The sequence below is a fragment of the Pygocentrus nattereri genome, chromosome 20, assembly GCF_015220715.1.
Source record: "Pygocentrus nattereri isolate fPygNat1 chromosome 20, fPygNat1.pri, whole genome shotgun sequence".
NCBI lineage: Eukaryota > Metazoa > Chordata > Actinopteri > Characiformes > Serrasalmidae > Pygocentrus > Pygocentrus nattereri.
The window spans coordinates 34,638,854-34,650,540 of NC_051230.1; the positions used below are offsets into that span (position 1 = coordinate 34,638,854).

General features: G+C 47.4%; 1 protein-coding gene across 2 annotated transcripts in view; it reads right to left on the reverse strand.

The window, feature by feature from the left end:
• Window positions 1–11,404, reverse strand: part of tnksb (tankyrase, TRF1-interacting ankyrin-related ADP-ribose polymerase b) — a 30,149-nt gene extending 18,745 nt beyond the window's left edge. Inside the window, exons 1-8 of one of the 2 annotated variants that reach the window (XM_037531783.1) lie at window positions 10,911–11,404; window positions 9,063–9,287; window positions 6,973–7,068; window positions 6,852–6,888; window positions 5,490–5,565; window positions 3,051–3,071; window positions 925–1,019; window positions 379–445 (exon numbers count right to left, since the gene is read on the reverse strand). In XM_037531783.1, coding sequence (XP_037387680.1) covers window positions 379–445; window positions 925–1,019; window positions 3,051–3,071; window positions 5,490–5,565; window positions 6,852–6,888; window positions 6,973–7,068; window positions 9,063–9,287; window positions 10,911–11,277 — 984 coding nt within the window. In that variant the 5' untranslated portion in view covers window positions 11,278–11,404. The remainder of the gene's footprint in view (window positions 1–378; window positions 446–924; window positions 1,020–3,050; window positions 3,072–5,489; window positions 5,566–6,851; window positions 6,889–6,972; window positions 7,069–9,062; window positions 9,288–10,910) is intronic. The other variant, XM_037531784.1, reaches the window with a different exon arrangement.
• Between the last annotated feature and the right edge of the window lie 283 nt (window positions 11,405–11,687).

Sequence of the window (11,687 nt, forward strand, 5' to 3'; positions counted from 1 at the left end):
GAGTCTGACTGGGAGCCAGGGACGTCACGCATTGAGAAAGAAGTTTGACTGGGCCACAAGCTGGAGTCTTCACAATGTGTGAAAGGAGTTTGACTGGGCTGCAAACTGGGGACTTCATAACATGAGAGGGGAGTTTGACTAGGCCACAAGCTGGAGACTTCACAATGTGTGAAAGGAGTTTGACCGGGCCAAAAGCCTCCACTGTGACAGCGGAGCTGACTGGGCTGTGAACTGGATCACTTTTCCCTGAGATAGTGGAGTTTCACTGGCTGAGAACTGGGGAAAAAAGTCATTTCCTGATTCACAATGGTTTCCTAAAAAATCCTAATCAAACTGTATCTTTGTGAGCTCTGAAATATGTACATTTAGATGTCTGACCTTCAGCAGGAGCTCTGTGACTTCGTAGTGACCGTATGAACAGGCGTTATGCAGTGGGACCAAACCACTGAAAGAGAGAGAGAGAAGATGATTTGTATAGAAGTATCCTTGACATCTGAGATCCAGGAATGGATGCACTAATATTAGAAGTGTGGGCTGATGCAAGTTTTATTATAAACATATCCATTTAGAACTCCGTCTACCTGTATTAGCATTACAGAGAAATATAAGATGTATTTCTGTTAATAAGTTACAAACACAGTAAAATAAACTAAATGCATGTTTTACTGGAGCTCCCCAGCGTCACCTAAACATTCTGCTCTTCAGTCCGAAATATCGGTCAATCTAGACGTCCAATGCCAATATTTTTAAGCAGTTATCTGCTGACCCCGACATGGTGCTGATATTGTAGCGTATCCCTGAAGAGATTAGAGTGTCTGTTCCCCATGGGACACTAATCCCATCCCGACAGCACTTCAGTTCTGTGTTATGGAGACAGTGTACTGGGTCAGCGGCTTGTTTTTTTGTTTGTTTTTTGTTTTTTACCCTTTGTCTTTGGCGTGGACGTCTGCTCCGTACTGCAGCAGCAGCTGGACGATACGAACGCGGTTATAACCGGCGGCCAGGTGCAGCGGAGTCGACTGTAACAGACAAACACAGCCCTGATTATACAGCCAAAACAAAACACATGAGCAAAACACAGAAAACCCTGGTTACAACATAAAAACAGGCTAATCACAAAAATCCACAAACCAACCCCTAAAACGTTTGTCAACTTAAAACTAAACATTTAATAACAATAATCGAATTTAAAAAAAGGCCAAAATTTTAAAAATGCTTCCTAAAAAGCTACAAATCTGATGACTAACTTCAGATCACACAAGAAGATGCTTTAATTTCATATCACACTGATCCTCAGTTAAACCGGAGCACATCCAACACAACGAGGTCCTGAATCCGGCCACACATACGGGAATAATAACGGAACGCTGATCAGCAATTCAACATTCATCATACTCTACAGTAAAGTGGCCTTTAAAATGAGAGAATATCTAACACACATCACAAGAAGACCACCACCCAAACGATTACGAGACCGTGCGCACGAATCAGACAAACACATTTCATGAGAAACATTAACAACTTTTCATTTTTCATGCAATGGTGAGATTATGAATCATGCTCCTTTATGACAAACGAGTAAAACTAAATGAGTGATGCAGTCGTCAGCCAGAAAGCCTGTGGTGATGAGGTGCTCAGTGCAGTTCAGACAGAATGGGGTTTATTCCAAACTCAAAAAAAAAAACCCTTTCAGAGGAGTGCTAGGTTCCAGCCAGACGTGTCACACACACCCAGCGGTGTTAGATTACAGCTAGTCCAGGTGTTAGATTAGATGCAGGTGTGTTAAAATAGAGCCAGGTGGGACAGAATAAACACACATGCTAAGTTATACCCAACACAGCCCAGGTGTGCTAGATTACACCAAGATCAGATGAATCAGATTAGAGCCAGGTGTGCCAGATTAGAGCCAGGTCAGCTAGACTACACCCGGCCAAGGTGAGCTAGATTACAGCCCACAAAGGTAAATTAGATTTGACCAGGCGTGGACAATTCAACCCAGGTACACACCCAGTCCAGGTGTGCTAGATTAGAGCCAGGTGTGCTAGCCAAGCCAACCCAGATGTTACATGACTAACATCACTAATGTGATGGATTAGAGGCAGGTGTGCTAGATTAGAGCCCACACCGAAAAATCTGATTTAATACAGGTGTAGGAGATCACAACAGCCCAGGTGTGCTAAATTAGAGCCAGATGTGTTGGATTACACTCCACACAGGTGAATTAGATGGGACTATGTGAGATTTTTAGATTACAATTTTAGATTACATCCAGTCCAGGTGTGCTAGATTAGAGCCAGGTGTGCAAGCCCAGCCAACCCAGATGTTAGATGACTAACATCACTAGTGTGATGGATTAGAGGCTGGTTGGAGGCGAGATTATTCCCAGCTCAGATGAATGAGATTAGATCCAGATGTGCCAGATTAGAATTAGAGCCAAATGAGCCAAGGTGTGCTAGATTAGAGCCCCGACCAGGTGTATCAGAACCGGATTATGGCCAGGTGCGTCAGACTGACGGATAAGGCAGAGGACCACATTAAGAATCCTGCGTAAAGATATAGACGGTTAGATCACAGTTCGCTGGCGGTGACAAACACACTGACAGACGCACTCACTCACAGATCCAGGTGGTTAGGGGTGTGAATAATTACGAGAGACGAGTGCAAGACGTCATGCTTCACTTCTGACCACAACCAATCAAACTGATCCACCAAAAAAGGGAGAAACATCGCGCTGAGCTGTGGGCGGGGCTCAGGTGAAGGCGTGCAGCAGGATGGGCTTTAGCAAAAGCAGGTGATTCACATAAACAACCAAACAAACAGACAAACAGTGAAGTAAAACTCAAACGATGGGAAGCCTCATGTCACTTCAGAGTCAACCAAATGCGAGCAGCTGTGTGGGTTGGAGGAGATGGATTGTGCCCAGCACAACACAAAAAAAGTTTCAGTGCAATTAATATGCGTGTTTATGAATGGATTTTAGGGACAAAAATCAAGGAAATGCAAATCAAACTTGCTTTTTATTATTATTATTATTTTCAAAACAAACTTACCAGCATTTTTTGTGAAGTTGACTGAAAATCACCAGAAACCAATAAAAAAGGCAAAACATAAAAATTAGGCCTAAAATCTACCATACCAACATCATGCCTTCAGAGGATTAAGACCCTACAAAGACATGAAAACAAACACTAAATCATGAACAGTAACTCATGCAGGGTCCCTGAAAGTAAAGCCCTTTAAAGTTTCTGACCTTTACCTTTAACAACCGGCCTGAAAAACGGTCACTTGATGGACACACCCTCAAGAGCCTATAGTACTTAAGCCCCACCCATTCAGCCTACACCACTTTAGCTCCACCCATTCAGCCTACACCACTTTAGCTCCACCCATTCAGCCTACACCACTTTAGCCCCACCCATTCAGCCTACACCACTTTAGCCCCACCCATTCAGCCTACACCACTTTAGCCCCACCCATTCAGCCTATAGTTTAGCCCCACCCATTCAGCCTATAGTTTAGCCCCACCCATTCAGCCTATAGTTTAGCCCCACCCATTCAGCCTATAGTTTAGCCCCACCCATTCAGCCTATAGTTTAGCCCCACCCATTCAGCCTATAGTTTAGCCCCACCCATTCAGCCTATAGTTTAGCCCCACCCATTCAGCCTACAGCAGTTTAGCCCCACCCATTCAGCCTACAGCAGTTTAGCCCCACCCATTCAGCCTACAGCAGTTTAACCCCACCCATTCAGCCTACAGCAGTTTAACCCCACCCATTCAGCCTACAGCAGTTTAACCCCACCCATTCAGCCTACAGCAGTTTAGCCCCACCCATTCAGCCTACAGCAGTTTAGCCCCACCCATTCAGCCTACAGCAGTTTAGCCCCTCCCATTCAGCCTACAGCAGTTTAGCCCCACCCATTCAGCCTACAGCAGTTTAGCCCCACCCATTCAGCCTACAGCAGTTTAGCCCCACCCATTCAGCCTACAGCAGTTTAGCCCCACCCATTCAGCCTACAGCAGTTTAACCCCACCCATTCAGCCTACAGCAGTTTAACCCCACCCATTCAGCCTACAGCAGTTTAACCCCACCCATTCAGCCTACAGCAGTTTAGCCCCTCCCATTCAGCCTACAGCAGTTTAGCCCCACCCATTCAGCCTACAGCAGTTTAGCCCCACCCATTCAGCCTATGGTATTTCATACAGACTTAACTTCGGTCCAGACTGCACAGCAGCTGAAAATTAATGACTTTAAATAAAAAAAAATGAATTAATTTTTTGAATTTGAGTAAATAAACCCGAAATGCTCAGAAACGTTGTGGGAAAGGCAGAACACAGGCTCTTCAACCTCACGACGCAGGGCTTCAGGACTTGGTGAGGAATCTAAACACAGCCCTCTCGCGCAGCGGCGGATCTGAAGATTCACTGAGGTCATCGAAAGCGACGGCTGTCAGAAAACATCGGCCAGCGGCGCAAACGAGGCGAATCGAATGCACAGTAGGAGGGAAAAGGAGCACTAAAGCGCCTCCAGCCCCCGGCACGGGGCGGGACTCTCACATCACGTACGCGCACCCTCAGAAGAACCAGGGGTAAAAGTGTGTGTGTGAGCGGTTTTGTAGATCATATACACAACTAGTGAACACATACATCAAACTGATCATATACACAGCGAGCGAGCGCATCTCACACAGCGGACGCTCTGGAGGGGAACCGGAGCTCCACCAAGCCTCAGCTGGGCTTCAGCCTGCACGACTACGGGGGGTCCAAACTAGGAAAATGAGTTAATAGTGCTCTGTTAATAATTTATCACGCTAACTCGCTCTTAACGGGGCAAAATGATGTACTGATCCTGGAATAATTCTGTAAAGACAAAGTGTAGAAAACACACAACAGCAGCAGATTAAGGGTTAAACAACTGGGGGGTCCAGATGAGGACAGATCTGCTGCGGGGGGGGGGGCTGAAAGAGATGGCCTACAAACATAAACGACAAAGCTTAACCATCCACCCAAGCCGAACTCATTACAGCAGATCTGGGTCACTACAAATAAAGAACATGAGATTTGAAGGAAGGAAGGAATAAATAAATAAATAAATGCGTAAATATCCGGGCACTGCCCTGTGAAACTGTACACAACAGAATTCGAGGGGTCGTATCCCGGGTCACACGTTCAGTAACGTGAAACTCAATCTGGTATATACGCATCACTAATGACCAACACTCCAACTGTCACAGGAAGACCCTGTACATCAAATCTTCCGGCAGGTAATCTCAATACGGGATTACAGGGCATGATCACGGAATACAGGGAAGACGGACGTTTCCCATGCACATCCCCGCTGATGTTCCGAAAAACCAGAAACCGGATCAGCACTTCAGAGAAATATGACGCGACCGTCCGGAAGAGGTGCGGGAATAAGCGCAACACTGTTTATGTTCTGTAATCCTAACAGATCACTGGGCAGTGAAAGGTGTGCAGGTGCGTTAGTTACCTTGCGCCCGTCGCTGGCGTGGCAGTTTACGTTAAGTGGGGTGAGCAGAGCCATCAGCTTATCTTCATTCCCGCTCCTGAGAACACACACACACACACACACACACGCACACGCACACGCACACACACAGACACGCACACGCACACACACGCACACGCACACACAGACACAGACACACACACGCACGCACACAGACGCACACGCACACACAGACACACACACACGCACACGCAGACACACAGACACACGCACAGGTATTAACCATGCCGCTTGTGTTATGGTTGAGGCTGATATGTAAATGAGCTCTGTACTGATTCGTTGCCTTGCAGTCAGGACTGAAACGCCAGGCCGAGCTGCTGAACAGACAATATTTACATTTTTATAACGACACTTTTTTTGTGACGTTTGTTTTCCATATACGGTCTGAATGGACCGTAAAGGGCGAACGGTTGATTTTGAAACGTTAACAATGTTTATACACTACATTAAAATCTTCACTCAGAAAAATTAGGAAAATTCATTTTACACTACAAGGGATAATGGAGGACTGAGTAGGAAGGATGGAGGAGGGAAGAGGGAGGAAGGACGAGGGAGGAAGGACGAGGGAGGAAGGACGAGGGAGGAAGGACGAGGGAGGAAGGAGGATACAGGCTGAAGGATGGAAGATGGAGAAGGGAGGACGGCAGGAGGATGGAGGAGGGATGATGGAGAAGGCATGAGGAAAGATGAACAAGAGAAGAGGGAGGATGAAGAAGGAAGGACACAGGGAGAATGAAGAATGGAGGAGGGAAGAGGGAGGACGAAGAAGGGAGGATTGAGGGGAGGAAATAGGGAGGATGAAGAAGGGAGGAGGGAAGATGGAGGATGAAGAAGGGAGGATGGAGGGGAGGAAATAGGGAGAATGAAGAAGGGAGGAGGGAAGAGGGAGGATGAAGAAGGGAGGATGGAGGGAGGACGGAAGAGGGAGGATGGAGGGAGGACGGAAGAGGGAGGATGAAGAAGGGACGATGGAGGGAGGACGGAAGAGGGAGGATGAAGAAGGGAGTAGGGAAGAGGAAGGATGAAGAAGGGAGGATGGAGGGAGGACGGAAGAGGGAGGATGAAGAAGGGAGGATGGAGGGAGGACGGAAGAGGGAGGATGAAGAAGGGAGGAGGGAAGAGGGAGGATGAAGAAGGGAGGATGGAGGGAGGACGGAAGAGGGAGGATGAAGAAGGGACGATGGAGGGAGGACGGAAGAGGGAGGATGAAGAAGGGAGGAGGGAAGAGGGAGGATGAAGAAGGGAGGAGGGAAGAGGGAGGGTGAAAAACGAAGGACAGAGGACGGAGGGAAGCCGAAGGATGGTCAGCGAGGCGTCACTCACCTGGCCGCCTCCAACAGCTCGTCCTTCTTATATTCACCTGCAGAGAGAAGAACCATCAGCGGATCGGCATTAAGGGCGGAAGACCGGCGGCAGACGAGCGAGAGACGCGGTCTGTACGTACCGGTGAGGACGGTCTTGGCGGAGGGGTCTGCGAGGTCCAGCGCCGATTTGCCGTCCGTGTTTCTGATGTTGGGGTCGGCGCCGTGCTGCAGCAGCACTGGAGGCACAAACAGACGTGTTTATATTTAACATGAAGACCGAGAAGAAAACCTACCACCTCCGTTTCAGACTCACCGGCTGCCCTTCACTCTGAGATGAACGGACCAACAGGACGGGTCCAAAACGGGAAAAGTCGGGCTACTCGGACTTCCATGGAACGTTTTTTCACTTCTTCATAAAGTATCATGGTTTTGAACCCAGTTATTCGTGCTGGGCCTTCAGCTCTGGACATAAACGTCAAACCTCTATGAGAACACGAGGAGAAAGCCTCCTGCATGATGATGCTCATTACTGCTAGCACCCCTAAGGGATTTCTAAAAGTATGTTAGCACCAAGCCAACGCTGCTGCACACGAATGCTTGGCTGTTCTAGATAAAACAGGAACGCTCGAAAAACCCAGTCCACGAGTTTATCTGGCGCTTGGAACAGACGTCATCATATATCTGAGCTTGTATGCGGGTTTTACAGCGACTACCCGTCAAGAGTTCTGTCAGAGCTGCCGCCGCCGTTTTCCATCCCTCACAACCATCTGGAACCTGCTTAGGCCACGGCTTAGACCAGAACTTGACGCTGAGGAAGGGTCTTCAAGCACCATGATGTCGTGTTTTTGCCATACTGCCCCAGCGCTACCACAGGCCACAGCAGCACGGCCTCTCTCCCATAGTCCAGTGATGCGGTCACTCTCTCTCAGCGTGCAGTGTCAGCAGTGTGTAAGCACCGAGGCATTCAGCACTCTGAATTCACCCCATCAGCAGACCGCTCCTCCCGTACGCCCTGTCCGCCTCACTGAGGTCACTCTCCTTCTATCAGACGTCCAGTTCGCTCTCCAAAGGGATCTGAACGCTATGAACCACAACAACCTCCAAATATTTGAGCCTTTTTTGTCTTCGGTTTTACTTTGAAGCTTCTACATTGACATTAAATAAAAAGTCGACACATTAAGCCTCCAAGTGTGAAGTAAAACGTGGAAATACACGTATTATTATTGCCGTCAAGGCAAACCTGAGCACCTCTGCCTGATATTCTCTCCATTAATCTGCTGACTGAGCCGTCTGAGCGGCTGACGCAAGACAGCGAAGGAATAAGGAATCATTTCTCTCTTTCAGTACCACCTTCAGAAGATTCCCAACTGCTTAACCCTCGATCACACGGGGTGGCCATATGGCAACAATTACTTTCTCTCAATTTTACTAAACAGCACAAATATAAAATCTGTGTTTTCCCAGTTAATCGTGAATTTTTGATTTATTTTTCAATTAACTGTGAAAGGACAAATACTTTGAGATCACATGACCAAGAATTCTTCTGATGTTGTTACCATACAGTCCAAATACCGATTCAACCTGGATTAACGTCCAGCGTTGGTGGACATAATATCAGGCCATACATTTCACTGCAGTAAACATACGTTGGATTCGGTTGGTCTTGTTTTCAATGAAGGGACATTTTTATAGAAAAATGAGATTTTATGTTTTTTTTTTTATTGATTTTATGGTGTTTCTATGGTTCGATTGCGTGTTGTTGTATTTTACCAAACACCCCACTTTAAAAATACTACGTTTAATTTAACACTTCCATTATTGAAGCAAACTCAAATAAAGAAAACACAGTGAAACATTTTATCACGAGTAACTGAGAATTCATGCGACAGAGGGTCAAGTGATCTAGATTTCAGGTCACCCCTCGGAGCAAAACCTCGTATTTTGTCGATTTTCCGATTTTGAGATCATTTGAAAAAGCATGTTGGCCTTGATATTGTGCGTAAATTTCATGAAGGGTGAACCAAAAGAAACGGCCAAAAACTGCTTGGAACAAATTCTGGTTCCATTGACTTCCACTGAAAGCACAGTAGGTTTTTCCCTTCTCCTGTAAAGTTCCCATTTTGGAGATACGAGGTTTCGTTCCGACAGCAGCGATATTCAGACGTGCCGAGTGATGACGGGTAAGAGTGCTGTGTTCTATTTAATATCGAGTTAACACTGATGCTCTCACCGATGCAGACGTCTATCTTGCCCTTGATGGCGGCCTCGTGCAGCGGCGTGTAGTTCCAGTTGTCGCGGGCGTTGGGGTCCGCCCCCTGACACAGCAGCAGGCTGACCACCTCCGCGTGTCCGAAAGAGCAGGCGTTATGGAGCGGGATCAGCCCGCCGTCGTCCCGGGAGTGAACGTTCGCCCCCGTCTGCAGGAGGTGCTCCACCACGTCCTTCCTACCAAAACCTGAGGAGGACAAACCAGGAAAACGCGTCAAAATAAAAGTCTGAGAAACATTCGGAGAACCCAGACACACAGAACCTCATTATAACCTCCACCGACGGGCATCACTGACTGGGCAACACGCTATAACATCAAACGTGCCTTCAAACTACGACGCCGTGAACAACGCGGTAGTCTTAACTCTGCACATTCAAAATTTCCCTTTATTTACCGAATTCAACACGAGGAAAATTAAACTTCATGTACAGCCTGAGCAAATGTCCATAACAGTAATCCAGAACAGTAATCTAGAACAGTAATCTAGAACAGTAATCTAGAACAGTAATCTCTGCTTCATCTTCTTTGTCATCTCAAAATGTTTTGCGAAAGGCATCATGTAGAGCATCACCATACGGCTCTTTCACATTCGTCGTTTTAATTTTGATTTTTATTTTGCGATTCTAGAAACGTAGAATAGAATAATTGAGTCCGCAACGCGCCATGAAAATCCCATAATAATCACCTCTATAAACGTTTATGCCTTATTTTATGTGCAGATCTCAAAAACGCAGTGAACACCTTGACATGAGAAACGATCAAAAAGCCACTCATGAGGATTACCAGCAATACATTACATTCAGTAACACTGTAAATCGTCAGGTTTTTTTAAGCCCAGAAACACCGAATGTTATTAAAATGCCTCTTTACCTGCATGACTGACCACTGACCACTGACCACACTGTAAAATCCTACAATCTCCTCCTGAACCTCGTATTGTTTACAGTTCTGGATTTGATCACGTCTAACAGCACCTGAACCGCAACAATCATCTGAATCACACAGCAACAATCATCTGAATCACACAGCAGCAGAACACGTTCAGGATTATGAACCGCGGCAGTTCACCAGTCAGATCATAACTGCTCATCAATACTTACAGCTTTTGACCAATCAATGATCTACCAAAGCTGATCACTCATAATGGTTCCGATCACACTATTTACTGGTGATAACTGCTTATCAATCATAGCTGATCAGTTTCTGATCAATCACAGCTGTTTACCTCAGTTTTTAATCAATCATAGCTGATCAGTTTCTGATCAATCACAGCTGTTTACCTCAGTTTTTAATCAATTACAGCTGATCAGTTTCTGATCAATCACAGCTGTTTACCTCAGTTTTTAATCAATCATAGCTGATCAGTTTCTGATCAATCACAGCTGTTTACCTCAGTTTTTAATCAATCATAGCTGATCAGTTTCTGATCAATCACAGCTGTTTACCTCAGTTTTTAATCAATCATAGCTGATCAGTTTCTGATCAATCACAGCTCTATACCCAACAGGTTTTGATCAATCATGACTGATTAGTTCCTGATCAATCCCATCTGATCAGTTATTGGTCAATCCCAGCTGATTATGTTATGATCAGTTCTATCTGCTTGTCTGTGAGTCTCGCTGTTAATCTGATAATCAGATTATCGATCGTTTGTTTATTAATCACAATCTAGCGATCCTGTTAGCCGTTTAGCTTTCTTAGCCTTTTAGCGATGTTAGCCGCTTTAGCCGTTCGCCCCGTTGGATCGATGGCGGCCGCTGATCGATAGCGGTTAGAAGCCCCTCTCGGTGCGGACGGATCGGAGGTTACCTGCGGCGAAGTGCAGCGGGGTGGATTTCCTCCCCGCCATGTCCTTGGCGTTGACGTTCGCCGAGTCCACCAGCCGCTTCACCCGGGACACGTCTCCGTTCCTGCAGGCCTCGAACAGCTCCCGGAACGCGCCGCTGTCCTGGGCCGGGCTGGCGGCCGCTGAGGCCGGGCTGCTGCTGCCCACGGCCCCGCTGGGAGAGCTGGAGGCTCCGCTGCTGCTCGGCCGCTCCGGTGAGGCCTCGGTGGGGCTCAGCGCGGCAGCCTCGGACTGAGGAGCGTCCAGAGGCGGAGACGAGACGGCGGAGAGCCGCGGCGGAGACTGGAGCCCGCCGCCATGGTGCTGAGAGGAGCGCCGGGACACCGCCATTACACCCAGCCTCACAGACAAGACCTGCACAACAGAGAAACCCTCAGATACTCTCGCTCTCTCTCTCCACACTCTCTCTCGCTCTCTCTCTCTCTCTCTCTCGCTCTCTCGCTCTCTCTCTCCACACTCTCTCTCTCTCTCGCTCTCTCCACACTCTCTCCCCACACACACTCTCTCTCGCTCTCTCGCTCTCTCTCTCCACACTCTCTCTCTCTCTCGCTCTCTCCACACTCTCTCTCTCTCTCTCGCTCTCGCTCTCTCGCTCTCTCTCTCTCTCTCTCTCTCTCTCTCTCTCTCTCTCTCTCTCTCTCTCTCTCACTCTCTCACACACTCTCTCACACACACACACACACACACTCACTCTCACTCTCTCTCTCTCTCTCTCTCTCTCTCTCTCTCTCTCTCTGTGC